Here is a 20,843-nt window from a genome sequence, read left to right on the forward strand (position 1 = left end):
CCTTATAACGTTATTAAGATGTAAGGAGACTACATACAAACATTTTTATGTTGCACATATCAATCCATATATGGATTTCCTAATATGCTAGCACATATTGGAATTGGAGGAACTATCCAACAACATTGTGAGGCCAGTATGATACTTGAAGCGATACTGTTGCAAGATTTATGGTTTTGACATGCATACTTTGGTGTCATTGGTTCCTGCTAACGTAGGTATTTTCCCATGAACTTCACCCCATTAAACCACCAATATCAATACAATATACATGAGCCTGATATGTATAAACATACACAAAAGATTAGGCCTCCTAAAATAGAACACATAATAATAAATATATATACTAACAACCCCCTGCAGTTGGAACGGCCGCCTGATCTCAAATTTTCAAACTGGACCGAATATCAAGAAACAACGGAGACGGAAGGCCCTTGGTGAAAATATCTACATATTCAGAGGATGAGGGAACATGCAAAACCCGAATTTGACCCATAGCAACTTTATCCCGAACAAAGTGTATGTCAATCTCAATATGCTTGGTTCTCTGATATTGAACGAGATTGGAAGAGAGATGACATTGTCACAATAAACAATTGTGGCATGCGTAGGTGGTGGAGTTCGCGAAGAAGATTTCTAACCCAACACGTTTCAACAACCATATTAGCAACCCCCCCTATATTCAGCTTCAGCACTGAATCGAACTCCCTCTCTGAACACCAACATACAATATCAATAACTCTACTTAAATCATTTCCCTATAATACACATATTATAATTTGTTTATACTTTTACTTCATAACCTTCTCGTATTATCATGTTATACACATAACTTCTCTTATATTATTATATAAGAGTTTTTTTTTTTTTTTTGGAACGAGAATTACCTGAAACTTATTATATAAGAGTTAAATCACACATTTTTATAAATCTTTTTATACATATAATAGGGTGTGAATGATTCAAACATATTCTTGGGTTTACACATACACACCAACACACACACACGTAAAGACACCAAACACACATACAACACGAAACAAACCTTATTCTTCGTTTTAAGCATTAACATCCAACCAAACTTATAACGCATGATATGGATTGTATTTTACCCATAAAATTTAGTTAGATTTCATGGACCAAAAACATTAAAAAGTTGAGCTATTCGGCTCTAGGGTTTTTAGTGAAAAACCTAGATGAAAGATATTGTTTTCTTGGTCCTAGACTTCAACACAAGACCAAGTAAAATTGAGGGAGTCAATAATGTTCCTAGCAACCTTAAACATGTCATAAAACATATCCAAGAGCTTCAAAGAAAAATTGAAGTAGTCTTTTACAAAATCCCGAAAATAGAGTGATTACGAAGATTTAAATGCTTTTACCAAGAGAATCACTTCGCTAAAACCAGACAGCAAAAAGCTCAAAACAGAAAATCCCTCTATAACACGGTTTCCGGCGATCTAGAGGCTATCGGAGGCAACTCCGGCCACCACAGCCTTGGAAAGAGGTTGATAAGAACCCTAGGGACTGAGTGAAGTAAAAAAATACCTTGGAGGTGGTCGGGTTTGAGCTAGCTGCAACGTCGTTTCTCCTCCCGAAACCCTAGACGACGACAAACTCCACAGCTTTCTTTCTATCGATTTAAGGAACGAAAAGGACCTGAAGATTTCTTCTTATGGACAAGATTACATGTATAAAGGGAGGGGAATCAACTTTCTTTTAAGAGATCAAACTTTCAGGCTCCAAAAACGGAAAACAAAGTAACAAACACCCCGATGCTGCGTCGTATACCAGAAAGAAGATGACACCATTTTTGAGACTTGACAGTTTTGGTCCCTCGGTTTTTGCAAGCTTACTCAATACATCCTATGCCTAAATTGTTCTACACAAATGATTTCTGGAAATTACCCCTTTTGGTCCCTGAACATATATATTCTATTAATTTAAATTAAATTGATTTATTATTGTTATTATTATTATTATTATTATTATTATTATTATTAATTTAACTCCTTAACATCTACATCATATCTTTTAATTAATTAATTCACTTGTCAAATCTACGAAATTTAATGTTTGATAATTTAATTATTCGTTGCTATGTATTAAATGGAAACGGGCATTACATCTAAACAAGTATTAGCTTATCATAAAGTATACATATTCTATAAATTAATAGTCCATTCACAAACCACATGGACTAAAATTATAATCCACTCTACCTTATATACCAAATTTAATGTAAACTTTGTATAAAATAATTAAGTATGTTCTTAGTTTCTTACATTTGCATAGTGCAATATGTCTTGTATTAGTAGTCTCAAGTTCAAATACGATGACCCTCCCTCCTTTATAGCATCATTCGCCATCTTTCCAATCTCTTTTGCTTTATTCCTTCTCTCAATTCCTTCAATTCCACATTCCATTACTTTCTCAATAGCCTTCTGAACACCCTCTCTCTTCACTTTCACTCCAAACCTCTCTTCTTCCCCAACATGAACAACAGAATCCACTCCAACACTCACTCCAATCCCCAAAACCTGCACCACCAGTTTCTCATTAATAAATTGCTCTGCAAATTGAGGCCATGTGATCATCGGAATACCAGCACACACTGATTCCAGAGTTGAATTCCATCCACAATGAGTCAGGAATCCTCCAATTGAAGGGTGAGACAAAATTAGCACTTGTGGGGCCCAGCCTCTGATGATTAACCCTCGATCTTTAACCCTTTCTTCAAATCGACTTTCTGAAAGCCATTCCTCGACTTCTTTCTCTCTAGTATCGGATCTAATCACCCAAATGAATGGGTGGTTTGATGCTTCTAGGGCTAACCCAAGCTCGATTAGTTGTGGGGTGTTAACTCGAACAAGACTACCAAAACAAGAATAAACAACGGATTCGGGTTTTTTAGAATCTAACCATTTTAGACATTGGTCTTCGTTGATTGAGCTTACGTTTCCTCTTTGAGATTTCTCAGAATCATTGTTAAGGGAGAGTGACAATGGCCCAATACACCAGACTTTACCTTTTCTTAATTTCTTGTACTCGTGAACGTATTCTTGTTCTAACTCTTCAAAACTATTGATTACGACTCCGTAAGCTTTCACTTCTGCATCTCTAGCTCGTTGACGGAAGGCACTTGTGTCGATGGAGCTGGGATTGAACTCCGGTGGGAGTTGGTTTCTTGTAAGCTCGATCTTGTCAGGTAAACCAGGGACTACGAAGGGTTGTGATTCAGGCAAACCGTCGAACACCTTGGTTACATACAGATTGTTGTAACAGAGTTCGTTAAAGCAACTCATTCCGTCAAACATGATTCTGGGAATTTGATGCTTATCGGCGAAATCACCTGTCCAAGACATGTACTTATCGGATATGATACAGTTTGGGCGAGGTTTTAGCATCCCGAAACGTTCTTCGAGCTTTTGCTGAAGCATGTCAATGGCGGCTAAAAAATTTGGGACTAAATCCACACTAGGGATCTTATCTGTCATTTCGCATCCTTCAGGTAGTCCAGCCTCAGCTGTCGGAAATGGGAGTTCAAGGAATCGGAAGGGGAGTTCGGCTTTGGTGACACCGTATCGGACGGCATTGAGAGGTGTGGTAGCGATTGTCACCATTACGTTCGGTTGTTTTGCAAGGAGTTTGGCCATGTCGATCATGGGAATTGTATGGCCAGGACCTATGTGGGGAACCAAAAGAAAGTGGAGGGTTTCGGTAGCCATTGTTGGCGAATTTTGGAGAATCTTGAGGGTGATAAGTTCTTTTACGAGTTTAGTTTCTTGATAGATATAGGAAATGGAATGTGGTTTGCGTATTTATAAAGAGAAAGTGATCATTTTTTGTGTTGGACAGGATGATTACCATATGAAATACGAATCTTCCGTGTGTTTTGAAAACTGTGAAAAGTGAACGAAGATCGTGAGGAGATTTGCTTCCTTGGTCTTTCATGGCGACTCCATGACCATTTTTAGACTATTCTCAAACGTGGTTATAATTTAGGTAATCGGTGAAGAAAAAAAAAATACTAATGGTTGGCAATTATCTCAACACACATTGTCTCGTACTCTTATGTTCAAATGAGAACAATATCTTCTCCTGTAATGTAAAACTTTCATTATTTCATCAACCAAAACATTTCATTGAATCATTTCTAAAGATAATCAAAGTAAGTCATAAAATAGATAGTGTGAAAATCTTCAAGGAATGCAGTGTGATCTAGTCGGACTCTTCCCTTTGGAACCAGAAGTACCTTAAACATTTAAACATAAAATCATAAGCATAAAGTTTAGAGAGTTCCCACGATACCACGTAACCATCTGGGTCTGCCAACAAACATAACGGGCCCCGCCTTACATGCATCACGGGCCCCGCCAAACATACATAACGAGCTCCGCCCACAAACATGGTAGGCTTATCAAACATATATGTAAGAGTCACAACGACAGTCTAGCATCGTACACGATATAATGAGAAGACTCACCACACTAACATAGTCGAAAGCACCAAAACTCACACAGACGGTAAGTTGTTGCTACACAACACCTAATGAAACATTCAAGGTCAAACCTTAGACCACCTTCTGAAAGTACTCAGTTGACCAAAAGCCAACCAGGTAAAAAAGTCAACAGTCAACGGTTAAAACGCCATGGCCAACTTTTGGCCACATTGTGGCTACTCTCCGACAAAAAGTCGCGACCAACTCCGCCACCACGTCGTGGGCAGCAACACGACAAAATAACCGCAAACCCTTTGCTCAAACTTTCAAGATGGCTTCTTGGGACCCTAAAGGTTCATAAAAATCCAAACTTTATAGACAAGCATGACCCATGCATGTCCTTTACTCAACCTAGGTCAAAGGGGGATGAAATGGAGTCTAACTCTATGCATGGCACCAAAACTTCACAAGAGTTAAGAACTGAAACATATAAGGCATTTGGGACTCCCAAGACCCATAAAGTTGAAAATTTTATGGTAACCAACCATTCAAACTTCACCAAAAGGACCAAAAGTGCTTAAATCCTAAGTCTACAAGAAAACAACCATCAAGATACGAAAAAGAAGACTTACAAAGGTCTAAAAGTTGCTCAAATGAAATCCCTAAGCTTGGCAAGAGGTTCCCTTCACCACAAGGTTCTTCTTCTCCCTTCTAAGAGCACCAAGAACACCAAAATGAGCTCAAATGAGGAATATATGGGTTATGGTTTGATTTCTATACTTGGAGGGTAATATAGGATGAGGGTGGATGAAACCCTAGTCATCACATCCTTTAAATATGGTCTTAAACCCGAAAAATTAGGTTCTGTGCATGGGTCATCGCCACACCATGGGCAATAAATGAACAGGTCGTGGCAACTTAAAATGATCACGGCTTAAAAATTTGTTGCCACGCCGTAGCCACCAAAATTCCTCAAGATTTAAGCCTCAAAACTCATACCTGAAAACTGGATGTTACAACTCTCCCCCATTTGAATTAGATTCATCCTCGAAATCCATTGCTTCAAATAACTCGGGGTAGTGCTCTCTTATCTCTTCATCGGGTTCCTAAGTCCATTCGAAACCCTTCCGTTGCTGCCATTCCACTTTGACCAAACCCACCACTTTGTTGCGCAAGGTATTCGTCTTTCTGTCAATAATAATCGGTCAATCTATATAATTTAGTCTCTCATCAACTTGAATGCCATCCAAGGTTACCACTGCATAATCATAAGCTACACACTTCCGTAACTAGGAAACATGAAAGGTGTTGTAGATCCGATGAAGCTCCATAGGAAGATCCAATGGATAAGCAACCTTTCCTACCCGGGAAATAACCTTGTAGGGATTGATGTATTTGGGGTCCAACTTGCCCCGATTCCAGAACCAGATAACATCTTTCCATGGTGACACCTTCAGAAGCACGAAATCCCCAACCTGGAACTCGAGATCAAAATTATGACAGTCATCATAACTCTTATGTTTGCTCTGTGTGTTATGCAATTTACCACGCACTTGCTAATCAACTTCGTAGTCTTGAGCACCACCTCAATGCTCCCTATCACTCGCTAACTAACCTCACCCTAGCAAATCGGGGTCCTACACTTTCTCCTATAAAGCAACTCAAAGGAAGGCATACCAATGTTGACGTGATAGCTTTTGTTGTAGGAGCACTCAGCTAACAGAAGGTAGGTATCCCATTTCCCACCAAAATCCAACACATATGCACGAATCATATCCTCAAGGGTCTGAATGGTCTACTCAGTCTTACCATCAGTTTATGTGTGGTAAGCAGTACTGAAAGCAATAAAGTACCCAACTCCTCGCGGAACTTCCTCCAGAACCTAGAAGTAAAACGAACATCACAGTCGAAATCAACAGAAACTGCAACTCCATGTTATGCAACCACCTCCTTAATGTAGATCTCGGCTAACTTCTCGGCAAATGAAATCTCCTGAATCGGGATGAAGTGGGCGCTCATGGTCAACCTGTCGATAATAACCCAGATCGAATCAACCCTACATGTCGTCCTTGGCAACTTCATGATGAAAATCCATAGTGATCTCCTCCCATTTCCACATGGGGATGTCTAACAGCTGCATCTTGTCATGGGATCTTTGGTGTTTGGCAATGACTTTCTGTCTAGTTAAGCACCGCTCCACATACCAAGCTAACTCCATCTTCTTACAGGGCCACCACTAGCTAAGTCTCAGATCCCTGTACATCTTCGTAGTGCCCAGATGAATCGAAAACTTTGACTTGTGCACTTCTTCCAACAATGTCTGTCGAACACCACCAGAAAAAAGAACCCACACTCTACCACACTTAGTCAACAAACCCCGAATATCTCTGATAAATGTAGAAATCTGACCCCTGGTCTTCTCGTTCTTTTGATTCTCTTCCTTCAACCCCTCAATTTGTGCCTCTTTGATCAAATCCAGCAGTGGTGAAGTGACACTCATCCTCAAGAATAGGTCTCTGATAGGAACATTAGTTGCCTTGCGACTCAAGGTATCGACCACTACATTGGCCTTCCCAAGACGATACAGAATATCACAATCATAATCATTCACCACATCCAACCACCTGCATTTTCTCATATTTAGGATTGGTTGATCCATCAAGTATCTCAAACTCTTATGATCCGTGTAGATGGTATAGTGGACCTCATACAAGTAGTACCGCCAAATCTTAAAGGAGAAAACCACCACCCCCAACTCTAGATCATGAGTAGGATAATTTGCATCATGGGGCTTCAACTGCTTCAAAGTGTATGTGATCACATGGCCCCTCTGCATTAGTATTGCACCTAAACTCATAATTGATGCATCATAATAAACTACAAAATCATTCACATCTCGGGAAGAGTTAGTATCCAAGCATCACATAGCTTCAGTCCGAAAGTATCAAATGTCATTTGCTTCTCGTGCCCTCATAGAAAAGTTACATTCTTCTTCATCAACTGGGTAAAAGGAATTGTTATCTTAGAGAAATCTCGTATGAATCTACAATAATACCCTGCTAAACCCAGGAAGCTTTGAATCTCAGATGGACATCACAACCTCGATCTTGGCCGAATCAACCAATATATCATTCTTCTTGACAATGTGACCCAAGAACTACACCTCATGCAACCAAAACTCACATTCAGAGAACTTTACGTAAAGTCTCTCACTCTTCAAAGTCTCAAGAACCTCTCCTAAATGCTCTTCATTTGGCTTATTTGTCTTTGAATAGGCCAAGATATCATCGGTAAACCCAATCACCAATTGATCCAGCATCGACATGCAAAACCAGTTCATGAGCTCCATGAACGTGGTCGGTGTGTTGTTGAACCCAAAAGGCATCACCACAAACTCATAATAGCCATACCGAGTCCTGAAGGCTGTCTTCTGAACATACTAATCTCTAACCCTCATCTAATGATAACCCGATCTCAAATCAATCTTGAAAAGCCAAGATGCGCCCTGAAGCTAATCAAATAATTGTCGATCCTTGGGAGTGAATAACAGTTCTTCACCGCCAACTTATTCAACTCCCTATAGGCGACACACATCCAATGGAAATCGTCCTTCTTCTTCACAAACAAAATGGGATCTCCCCAAGGAGAACTACTCGTCATGATGAACCCCTTGTCCATCAGATCCTGAAGCTGTGTGGACAACTCTTTCATCTCAGGTTGTGCAAAACGATAGAGTATCTTGGCTATTAGAGCCGCACCCAGAACTAGTTCAATCTGAAACTCCACCAGCCTCTCATGAGGCATTCCCAACAAATCCTTAGGAAACATGACAGAAAAACCCTAAACAATAGGTAAATCATCAACAGACTTCTTCCCTTCATGCCGAGTATCAAAAAATTACGCTAAAAACCTTGAACGTTTGTGCTGCAAATACCTCCTAGCTCTCGTAGTTGAACAAATGGTTGGACCGCCTCGTTCTCATTCACTATGAATGATTAATTCTCCCCCATTTGAGGTTCAAAATATCACTAGTTAATACTCGCAGTCGATCATAGCCCCAAACCAACTCAACCGATCCATACCCATAATGATCCTCTCCTTTCTTAGAGAAATAGGAACGAGATCAATAGGGAATCGAACACGAAACATCTTTAATAAAAAGTCTCGGTGGTCCCTCAAAGCACTCACAGTACGGATGTCAGCGATCTCAACCTCTAGAGGAAAATTTTGCACCCTTGGAACAACATCAAACTTCTTGCTAAGGGCAAGAGACACAAATGATCGAGTAGCACCCGAATAAAAAGTACAAGAGCAAGCATACCAATGACTAGGAACATCCCTAATAACAACATGAACAAACCTAAGCATAAATAATGAAATACCAATATGTAAATAGAAATGCATACCATCGACAACATCTAGCGCTGTTCTGGCCTCCTCGGCCATCAATTAAAAAGCTCTGCTCTTTACCAAAGGACCCTATGTATTGCCCTGATAGCCATCGGTGATCCTCAAAGTAGTTAGAGAGGGCGCATCCACCACTCATCTCGACTATCTCGGATATTCGACCTTCTTATGGTCAGTCTAATTGCAGTGGAATCATATCAATTCTCTACGAGTGCAATCTCTGCTGAGGATTCTAGTCTGACTGCAGTTAAAGAAGCTTCCTCCCTTCTCTCGATAACTACCCTCATGTGCCTTTCCACACTTGCTACAACAGCTACGGCCCTGATGCCTCTAGATTTACATTCAAACGTTTTGTGCTTCTTCGTTGAGCCCTCTGCTATCTGAATATGAGCGGGCTTATAATTCGTTTGAAGCTCCAACCATGGGTTCTGTCAATCATCTTCTCTAAAATCCGGCAAATCAAAATACTAACAAACTCCCTAATATTATCCCTCAGTATGTCATGATACCACGTCTTCTTCATCTCCTCATCTTCAACATACTTTAGAACCAGCAAATCTCTCTCTCTCTAAATTTGGTGATAATCTCTGCCATAGTCTCTATTATCTAACAAGGGTCCCGAAACTTCCGTGTTAGGTTTTGAACCTTGATAGCATGCGTGAAATTTTCCCTAAACCTAGTAACAAAGTCCTTCCAGGTCATAGTCTCGACGACCACTGCTCCTAGAGCTTGACCTACCTCCTCCTACTAGTCACGTGCCCTATCCCTCAAAAGACAAGCATCAAATCAACCTTTGACCCCTCAGTGCAGAAACTTGTCTGATAGGCACTCTATATGTCTACAACCCAACGCCTACTGACATTAGGACCCTTCTTACCAAAGAACTCAAGAGCCCCACAAGCACGGAACTCACGAAAGGTGAGAGCACGGGGCCCGAACTGATCAACGGCCAACTCCGTAGGAAAGGCCCCCAAATGATCCTCCATAAACTCTAGCATCCTCTCCTTAATCATCCCAAACATGACAAGGGTCGCCATAAGGATATCCCCATGAAATCTCAGACATGATAACCCATATAGCTTAGCATCACTAGGTCCAACACACAAGCCTGAACCAGAACCTGGATCGCCTCAATTACGATTTGCTACCACCATTCTAAAAACCAAGAGAAGGGTCAAAACATACTCAAGGAATCTCTCACACTACAAGCTCCCTAGAATCTTATTGACTTCCCTTGATTAGAGTGATACTGCTCTTTTAGTAGTACGGTCCCAGACTACCTTCCACACCTATTCGTACTTTCCTCAGGAGTCGTCCCAGATCTTACAAGTCACTCCTCTATGGCTATCCACATAAGTCTACATCTCTAAACAATGTACACGATCATACTATGATACTTCCTAGGCTCTCTTACGATTTCTCTCTCCACATGTATTGAGAAAGTCTCTATTGACACCGACAATCATCTAATGAATGCAGGTTGTACATAATTGCAATATAATAGACGTTCGAATAAATGTCTATACCATAAGTCCTTCATCAAACAAGAACAAGCAATAAGGTTGAATCAAATGATCTACAACTATTTAGTCTTTACTATGTACCACCCTAATGCATTCATCACATAACTTTCAGTATTAGCATCAACTCTAAGACTTCTAATTAAATAACATATATATATATATATATATATATATATATATGCATCTCTTTCTATCATGCAACCTTGAGTACATCCTTAGCCCTATACTAGCATGCAACTCATATAATAGCATACTAAAACATAACATTAATGTGTTGGTATTTTAGGAATCACTTACTTGAGCTCGGCTTATTGCATGCATTACACCCCTTTCTTTACATAAACCTTTTTAGAACATCAATTATTTTAAAAGATTTTGTTATTCACCAGTTTGAATTCAGATATACTATGAAGTGTGCATGAATCCCTCAAACCAAGGTTTTGATACCAACTTGTAAGGTCCCAAAAATACAAGGCAAAATAATTCATTTTTCCATCAATTAAAACCATTCATTCAGTCATTCCATAAGATCACCAGAGTATAATGTAATTCCCAATACATCAGAGTAAAGTCATAACATCATAGTGCAGAAATCTCCAAGGGGTGTAGTGAGATCAAGTTGTGCCCTTCCCTTTGGAACCAGAAGTACCTGAAAAATTTAAACATAAAAATGTAAGCACAAAGCTTAGTGAGTTCCCCAAAATACCACATAACCATACGGTCCCTGCCCACAAACATAAAGGCCCCCACCTAAATGGCATAATGGGCCCCGCCCAACTCACATAACGTGTCCCACCCTACATGCATCACGGGCCCCACCCAACATACATAATGGCCCCACCCAAAAACATAATGGGCCCCACCTAACATACATTCAAGAATCATAAAGAAAGTGTAGCATCCTACAGAGTATAGTGAGAAGACTCACCTCACCAATGCAATCGAAAGTATTAAATCTCTCACAGATGGAAAGTTGGTGCTACACACCACCTAATGAAACATTCAAGGTCAAACCTTAGACCACTATCTAAAACTACTCAGCTCACCAAAAGCCAACCATATCAAAAAGTTGGCGGGCAACGGTCACCACGTCGTTGCCAACTTATAGCCATGTCATGGCTACTCTCTGACAAAAAATTCCCAACCAGCTCCACTACTACGTCGTGGCAGAAACATGACAAAATAATCGCGAAGACCCCCCTCACCATGCTATGGTGAACAACATGTCACGTCGTGGTTCAAACTCCGACCCCCGCGACCCTACGTATCACTGATGGTCGGCGGGGGAAGGCCGAGGCACCAAGGGATCAAGGGAGAGCATTTCAGTGGACAGCAGAGGAGGATCGTGCAGCTCCAAACGTCATGGCTGGTATGTGTTCTTTATACATCTATTGATTTATTTATGTTGCTTATATTATTGGTTATGTAGGTACTTTTCTTATGAATTATGTGCATGTGCTTGTGCTGTTTGACTCGGGTGCGAGTTAATTGTTCGTGTCGTCATCATTTTTTCGCAGTTTTAGTAGTATGCAAGAGTCCTTGAGCAGACCCTTGAGAGTCCCGATAGCTGATGGGCGTCTAGTCTCTGCTACTGATATCTACCGACGATGTGTATTAGAGATCTTCGGCGTGGGTTATTCGATAGATCTTATCCCTATCGCGATGGGAGATGTCTGTGCGTTCGTGAGTATAGATTGGTTGAGCCCGTTTGGGGCTCTGATTAACTGTGAGCGTTAGTTAGTGATGGTTTGACACACTAGTGGGGGAGTGATGAATATCTACGGTGAGGGTACTAGATCGGGATCAACCTTATGTTCTGCCGCCAGGGCAAGACAGAGTTTGCAGCATGAGTGTATGGGTTATCTGGCATATGTAGTGGATCCTCAGGTTGAGGAGAAGGGATCAACCTCTATTTTTGATTTTCCGATGGTACGTGATTATCCTGATGTTTTTCCCGAGGAGTTACCAGGTTTGACTCTCAGAACTGGGTGTGCCTCCTGAGAGGCAAGTGGAGTTTCGGATCGATCTAATTTTGGGTGCAGCGTTGATCGCCAAGGCACCGTTGCACCTCCTAAGATACAGGAGTTATCCTCTCAGCTTCTGGAGTTGTTAGGAAAGAGGTTTATTCGGACGAGAAAGTCTCCTAGGGGAGCACCGATCCTTTTTTTTAGAAAGAAGGATGATTCGCACCGGATGTGCATAGATTACCGGGAGTTGAACAAGTTGACAGTGAAAAACCGTTACCCATTGTCAAGGATTGATGATATTTTTCACCAACTTTAATGGGCATCTTGGTTTTCCAAGATCAATTTAAGGTCCGACTATCATCAAATGAGGGTGCGAGAGGAGGATATTCCGAAGACTGATGGGTTTTATACATAAGAACAATCCTATGTGCTCATACAAACCCTAATGCTTGGATCTAGGTTTCTCTATTGTACATGCTTTGAATCCAAGACTAATAAACTTAGATCTAACATATTATAAACTGAATTAGGGTTTAGAGAATTACCTTTGATTGTTATATAGCAATAACAATCAATTCCTTGCTTGGATTGGCCTTAGAAAGCTTAGTGCCTCAAGTGCTGCACCTCTAATGGAGTCACAAACACCATATACAACTTGGATGAAGAGGAGAAGAAAGGAGGCTGCCCAAAAACGACTAGAAACCCTAGAGAATCAGTTCCACACGTTTTTGGGGCCTAAGGGGTCCTTTATATACTTGTGCGAGCTACTAGGGTTTCAGTCAAAACCCTAATGGACAGCTTAAACTCTAAGCAGCCCATGGAACCTTCTGGATAAGGCCATGGACGAAATTATGATGGGCTTCCATCATAATTTCGTTCACCCCTTGATCCTTTAGCATTCCTTAGCCCAATAACTCAATTATCCAATAATTGCAGTCCAGTCCCCTGAGTTTAATTAATCTCTTTTAGCCACAAAATTAATTATCAATTAATTCTTGACTAATATTAATTAAACAATATGATTTCTCCTTTAATATATTATTCTCATAATATATTAATAAATCTTTTTTTCTCCTTAAATCATCTTACATATTGCTATGGTGAAGGCAACCCAAAAGGACCATGCTCATAATCGGGTCAAGTACATACCAAAATAGTTATGGACTTAGACACTAATCCAACAGTCTCCCACTTGGATAAGTCCAATAACTATTTTCCGTATGACTTCAGAACCTGATCAGCAATCGTAGCTTTCAAAAGCCGCTGTCAACTCTGATCTTATCAGATAGCGTGTCCTCTAGATAAGGGATTATATATTCCTCCATTCTCAAGATATCGTATAAACATAAGACATGAATTTTAATCATTCTCTCTATACTGTTTCCCGACTTCCGATTTATGACGACTGATAACAGACTACAATTGAACACATCAACTTAGTCCCGGCTTGGCCAAGCGCTTAGGTGTCACCATTAAATCATCAAGAGGCCCACAGATATCGCTTTTATCCTACTTTGGGTAAAAGGAATGGATAAACTTCAACTCATATGCTCGCTTGCATTTACTGATCGAATCACACACAACAATAAGTTTTATAACACCAAGTTACTGGGGCGTTTACTTATTATCAATGTGCAACCGACCAACAAATAACAACTCACATGTCTCGATTTCAAGAATATACAATATTATCGTCTCACTAATCACTCGTGATAAATCTATGAAGTGATCCAAGTGAGCGTGGGTTTAATCCAATACTCTAATCTTATCAAAGCACTCATGAACTCTGCAGCAAACTTGTGCTATGTCTAAACACTTTAGACAGTCTACAGACAGATTCATGACAGTCTTTATTCATACCTACTCCCAACGTATGACCGACTGTGGATGTTTGAATAACCTAGTTATTCTGGAAGTCAAAACATGCAAACTGAAACATGACAATAATACTTAATCCTATATGGCCCCAAACTTGTGAGAGTAAATAAAACACTTATATTTATCCACCATATTGATCACTCATTATTTATCATTTAATGTTTCGGATAATCAACTCATTACTTGAATTACAACAACAATTGTCCCATGCTCTAATCATGCACACTTTGTTTCCTATGGTCCATGCTTTGTGAAATAGAACAATTGAAAACTTTTCCAATGATTCTCATTTCACAATTCCTCAATCCCCATTATTAGTGTAAGAACACAAGGTTCTTGCCACTACTAGAATATGCTACATTCTAACATTTTACGCAACGATCCTTTCGCAAAGTCATAGCACAAAAGTCACCAAGACTTGGCCAATGAAATTACAAAGTACTCTATCGGAAATTGTTACAAGACAATTCTATAGACGTGAAGTCTCACATTCAAAGTACATTCCTTTGAACATCCTTCTTGCATAAAAGTTTCTAATCTAGGCATAGAATTTCAATATCCAACTCCCAATATGGAAACATTTCCACATTTGCCATATGACAACTCATTCTTAATAGAATCTTATCTATTCATAATAATGTCGATATGCTCCATCCAATACCATACTTCCAACTACTCACAAGCGACCAATCCTCAGTGAACTTTGGATCGTCCTTTGATAGTTGTTTACTAATTTTAGTCAAAATCCATTCTAGTCCTTTTTCCCTCTTAATGTGCTAGACATTTAAAAAATTTTAGAATGGTAAATATTATAGCATTTGCAATCGATCCTATACCCGAAGCGTATGGGACACGATGCATAATGTCTTACATAAAGATATGATACTTTACCAATCTTTTGCCATAATATTTTATGTGTCATGTTCTCACAATTCGAACTATGAAGAGGGATGCCGTAATCATAATCGAATTTTAAGAACACACAATGTATCCTTTGACTGAAAATGTTAAAATTTCTCAATCTAAGCTTTAGATTTTGAAATGAAGTATAATATTCTCTCCCTTAATTATATTAAAACAACTTTTCAACCCATGCAACTTTGCAAATTGAATCTTTGTTTTTCTATAATTAATATTGCTAACTTGCAATACTCGCCATAATAATCATACAAGCATAACACTTATGCTCCCACTATCATGATGATTATTATTATATAAGCATAACACTTATGCTCCCACTAGCTTTGACATATATTCAGAAAACAAATGAACTTCCAGAAAACAATGCCTATTGAATTTCTGAAATTCATATTTCTAATACCAGATGCTTCGATAAGCCTTTATCTAAGCTTCTTAAACTTATACACCTTTGCCTTAGATAGCTCATATGTGTGCTTAAACAATTCAGAACTTATGTTACTAAGTTCCAAATGTTCAAACTAACTGCCAAATCTCACAATTCGAACTATGGAAAGGGATGCCGTAACCATAATCGAATTTGAGAATACAATTTTCACAATTGCTATCTTCTTAAGATCTCTCTTAGTGAAAGCATTTCCTCACAGTCATTTTCATGAAGGATGGAATCTTATGACACTTAGATCTTACGGTGTATGAATTCCTATCCATGTGAATTAGCCAAAACCAAGGTTTGCGACAAATCCAAACTCATATGGACTGAACTTTCTTAATCTTGATTTCTTGCCTTATGGTAACACGAGTGCCCACCATGTCTTCCAAGTAGTTTAGTAACTTGTCCTTACATATCAATGTATTTTTCATCGACTAAGGCTCTAGTATGCAATCAAATGAGAACTCATAGAGCTCACATACACAATTAACTCAATTGGAATGGCAAAGAAACAAAATAATGTCAGCACGACAGGTTGTAAACCTCAAGTTGTGACATCCCCATTTTTACGGCCAGAAAAGACCGATTTGTTTATGCTTTGTTTTATAAATCAGAGTGATCGTTTAAGGAAAACGGTTGCGGAATTTGTTCCCAAAATAAAATATGATAACCATTTATCAAAACGTTTCTCAAAGAGAATGTATTTTCATTAAATAATAAAACCTCGGGATGTCATGTTTCGATACAGACCAAAAGCATAAACAATAATAAGTAGACCTTACAACAGTTATTCATAACTATTGGCCTATAATCCAAAATCTCTCGTCAAGTCCACCAACTTATACTCTTGTGCCATTACCTGTAATGCAAAGAAAACTGAGTGGGTCAGGCTTGGGAGCCTGGTGAGCATATAGGGTTTTCAACCCACAATAATACAAGTATTATATTCAACCATCAAACAATCAACTCAATTACTCATCCCCATTATGTTTCTTAGGATTTTACCCTAGGAATTCAACTACTTGCCATTCCTTCATTCCTGAGGATTGACCTAAGGAATTTACACAAACTTCCATTGCTACATAAGGCGCATCTGCCAACATTATCCTTTAAGCGCCTCTGCCAAGATTATCCTATAAGCGCATCTTCCAAGATTATCCTATAAGCGCATCTGCCAAGATTATCCTATAAGCGCATCTGCTATTGTTATGGCAATCTCTATTTGGCGCATCTGCCAAGATCACGACATTCACTACTTGGTGCATCTACCAATATTATTCTCAAGCGCATCTGCTAGCATTATGGCATGCTCTTTTAGTTTCATCTGCCAATACTATACTTAAGTGCATCTACTAGTATTATGTCACTTTCTCTTTGGTGCATCTACCAATACTATGCTTGAGCGCATCTGCTAGCATTATGACATTCTCTAATTGGTGCATCTGCCAATATCATTCTTAATCATCTTTCATACATCATCATTTTATCACATACCAACTATCTCATCTACTCATGTTCTACCCAACATATTTGTAGATATGGAATACATATACAGTTTAACTCATTTAAAAACTATATAAAACATTCATTCCATACTCATCTCAAATAAACAACAATATATAAACACATAGCACGTATTTTATAACAAATACTTCATATTTATGTGTTGGAAGAACGTAACCACACACCCTCCCAAACATATACGTGATACATCCAAACAATACTTGTATTATACCCGTGTTTATGAAAGGGACTATACACCCACACATATAAACAACTTTATATCATACACATAGCACATATTTTATAGAAAATACTTAATATTTATGTGTTAGAAGAAAGTAACTACACACTCACTCGTATAAACAGCAATATACTTAATACACTCAAATCATACTTGTATTATTATCGTGTTTGTGAAAGGTAGTATACACTCACTTGATCAGAAGATGATCGGACAGCACTACGACTTGCAGAAGTAGTAATCCTCAACAGATCTGGAAGATCTCCACAAAAATCGAACTCCTCGCGGGCAGAGCTTCGGCTCGGGAACTGCACTTCTCGGGATCTTCGGGATCTCGGGACTTACCTCGGGGGTTGAGTATGATACCGGGGCTTCGGGATATTTCTGGCACGCAAAACGATGCAAAACGGGAGAGAGAAGAGAAGAAATTGGCAAAAGACTCGGCTGCCTTCGGATCCTATTTATAGGAGGCTGGAGCCTCGGAGTACGCGGGGCGTACTGCAGTACGCAGCGCGTACTGCTTCCGAAATCGTCACCGCATGCGTCATCCGAAATGTCGACACTCTTCAGAGTACGCGGGGCGTACGTCGGATCGGACCGGTGACTCGTCTTCGGATAATGCCGGATTAAAAGATTAAAAATAAATAAAATTTATTTAATAAACTTCGGAAATTCATATCTTCTTCATACGAACTTCGTTTTCGACGTTCTTTATATCCATGCGAAGGTGAGACTACGCTCTACAACTTTCGTTTAGACTCCGTCGGCTAATTTCGACTTTATTTTTATTATTTATTTTTAATAGGCCGCGACAGAAAAACTTCGTTATCAATTCATAACTTCTTCGTTTGACGTCCGTTCTCGCCTAACTTTTTATCGCTTCGATACCAACAATGAGACCTTCGATCCTCGTTTAGATTGATAAGGCTAAATACCGCTCTAACGTAAATTCACTTTTTACGTTGCGCTGTGTCGTGCCGGTTCTGTCGCGAAACTTCGACAGGTCATAACTTCTTCGTTATAACTCGGATTTTGGCGTTCTTTATATGCACGGAAACCTTGTGACATATACTACAACTTGGTTAAGATTAATCCTTCTAGATAATATTCCATCAAAAAGTCATTTTTGACGCCTATCGTCTCTAAATTGACTAGCCCTGATGTACGGGCGTTACACAAGTCGTGTGCTAGTGATGATCTATAAGGTTTATTCTTGATTTTTTCTTGAAACCCTTCAAGACCATTAAGACTCCCACTGACTCCTTGATATATAAAATTCTCTTGTCAAGAAACATTTCTTGACAAATCAAATATTCAATAGTTAGTGTAGTTCTTATCAAGACAAAACACTTCACATAATTGGTCCTAGTTGGTCTTTGTCTTATCCAAGACAACATAACTTACCAACGTCAAATGTGCAAGAATAAGAAAACATTTCCAAATTCCACATTTGTTAAGTGTTATAAACCTACTTAAGACTTTTCACTCAATGTCACAATCTTGACTCTAAGACTTGATATTGGAACGAAGTATGATTGAATTATTGATTTAACCATTTCTACAACACTCGATTCCTCTTCTTAGACATGCAATTGCACTAAGACTCACTTATAGGATCAATTGAGATATGGTTCTTAATCATTAAGACTTCATCATAAAACACAATAAAAGGTACTCTCCCTTCTTCTTAGAATAGAGAAACTTTTATCTTTCTGCCTACTTGATTCTTCTTTATTCGTTCTACTATTCATTGAAACCTTTTCAATCAACTCAGAATTACACTCAATCTTATAAGTATAATCATATTTACTAAACTTTAGTAAATCATGACGAATATCTTTGTCACTCTTGTGGTGGACTTGATCAACGCACAACCTTGTGTACTTGATCTCCTTGTCCTTCAATAGACACTTTGCCAAAGAATTAGTATAAGTTTCCCAAATGTGAAAGTTTTTCATTCATCATACAATACACATTGCATTATTCCAAGTTTCTGTCCAATTGAAACTTGGGCAATGAGAAACTCTCCCTATTTGGTAAACTTTTGACATTTCCACAAATAACATAATTAAGAATCAAATCCATTGTTGCTAATAATAGAAATATCAAACATCAATTCTTTCATACATACCATTGCAAGGATAAATAAATAAGATAAAGTCAAAATTCATTTTATTGCGGAAAAATTTGTCCTTACAATGCAATTCAATTGAAAAACTATGTTATTACATATTTCTTAACAATCTATTCTAACTCCAAGTAGTAGCTCAAGAATCCATTCTTCAAGTAATGCGATCGAAATCCATTTCTTCATGATTAGATTCAGCTCACTTCTTCCCTTAAGCTTCCTCTCTTTTCTTCGATCCTACAAAACATCAAAATGCAATCTTATCACATCATGTATTAAGAATCTAGAATAGGAACTTAAAAGAGTTAGATAATGGATTTTACCTGAAGTAGAGCCATACGTCTTGACTCTCCCATCTCTTAGATCTCTCAGGTAGTTAGGGCAACTTCGTCTCCAATGCCCCTTCTCTTGGCAATAAAAGCAAATGGACTCCTTTGGCACAGCACATCGGACAATCACAGACTTAGTTCTTTCTGGACTTCCAATGTTGCCAGTGTCCATTGAAGTTTGGGAGTTTGATTCACCAGACAAAATTGCTTGATTAGCACGCCAAATCATTGCAGATTCAACAGCTATAAGCAAATAGGTGAGATCAATAAGGGTCACGTCGTGGTCCATCATATAGTACTCTCTCACGAACTCAATATATGATTCAGGAAGTGATTGAAGAACCCAGTCAACAGCCAACTCACTTGAAATCTCGACACCCAACATGTTTAACCTATCAATGTGTGTTTTCATCTCTAAGACGTGCGCACACACAGGTTTCCCATCTTCGTGTTTACTTGCCAAAAGGGCTTTAGTGAGCTTGAACTTTTCAAGCCTTTGAACTTGTGGGTCAGGGAGAACAATTGGAGGAGGTGGAGGAAGTGAAGCATGACTCTCATTTCCTTGATCGTATCTCGAAACGTCATCTTCATTTGGAAAACTTGTTCCATGGGATTTGGGAAGACCATTGTAAGATTCAGACATCTACAAAACGGGAGAAAATTCAAGTTATGTTGATTAGAATTCTTGATGTAACACCCAAATGAAACATCAAGCTAGGATCCAACACAATACTCTACAACCTAGAAGAGGGATTCCGTAATCTAGTTGCAGAATATTTGAAGGTAGGTAAATGACGATTTACCAATTTCCACCATGAAAAACGAAAAGGAAGATTAAGTTTTAAATGAATTGAAACTCCTAGATCTTATGAGATTCATTGAACTTTTCAATGTCATGTTTAATCTCGATTATGCCCTACTATTTGTGACTGGGATGCCGAGGATCACAAACAAGGTGTGAATAACCATACGAATCACGTGGTGCACCCAATGCTACTATCACTTAATCAATGTGCCGATTAGCCACACACGCTCCATTGATCTATGACAAACATCGAGTCACCCTTCGCTACCA

At 38.9% G+C, this 20,843-nt stretch overlaps 1 protein-coding gene and 1 pseudogene across 1 annotated transcript; both read right to left on the minus strand.

The window, feature by feature from the left end:
* Positions 1-2,129: 2,129 nt before the first annotated feature.
* LOC145058373 (UDP-glycosyltransferase 73C4 pseudogene) lies at positions 2,130-3,954 on the minus strand (annotated as a pseudogene).
* A 2,723-nt stretch (positions 3,955-6,677) lies between these two features.
* Positions 6,678-7,790, minus strand: LOC145059657 (uncharacterized). The gene is made up of 3 exons (XM_079007470.1): positions 7,625-7,790; positions 7,162-7,288; positions 6,678-7,065 (listed from the first exon to the last, which is right to left on the minus strand). The coding sequence occupies exons 1-3, from the start codon at positions 7,788-7,790 to the stop codon at positions 6,678-6,680; spliced, it is 681 nt and encodes a 226-aa protein (XP_078863596.1).
* Between the last annotated feature and the right edge of the window lie 13,053 nt (positions 7,791-20,843).

The sequence above is a fragment of the Lactuca serriola genome, chromosome 6 (genome assembly GCF_051521515.1).
Source record: "Lactuca serriola cultivar US96UC23 chromosome 6, Lser_US96UC23_V15, whole genome shotgun sequence".
Classification (NCBI taxonomy): Eukaryota; Viridiplantae; Streptophyta; class Magnoliopsida; order Asterales; family Asteraceae; genus Lactuca; species Lactuca serriola.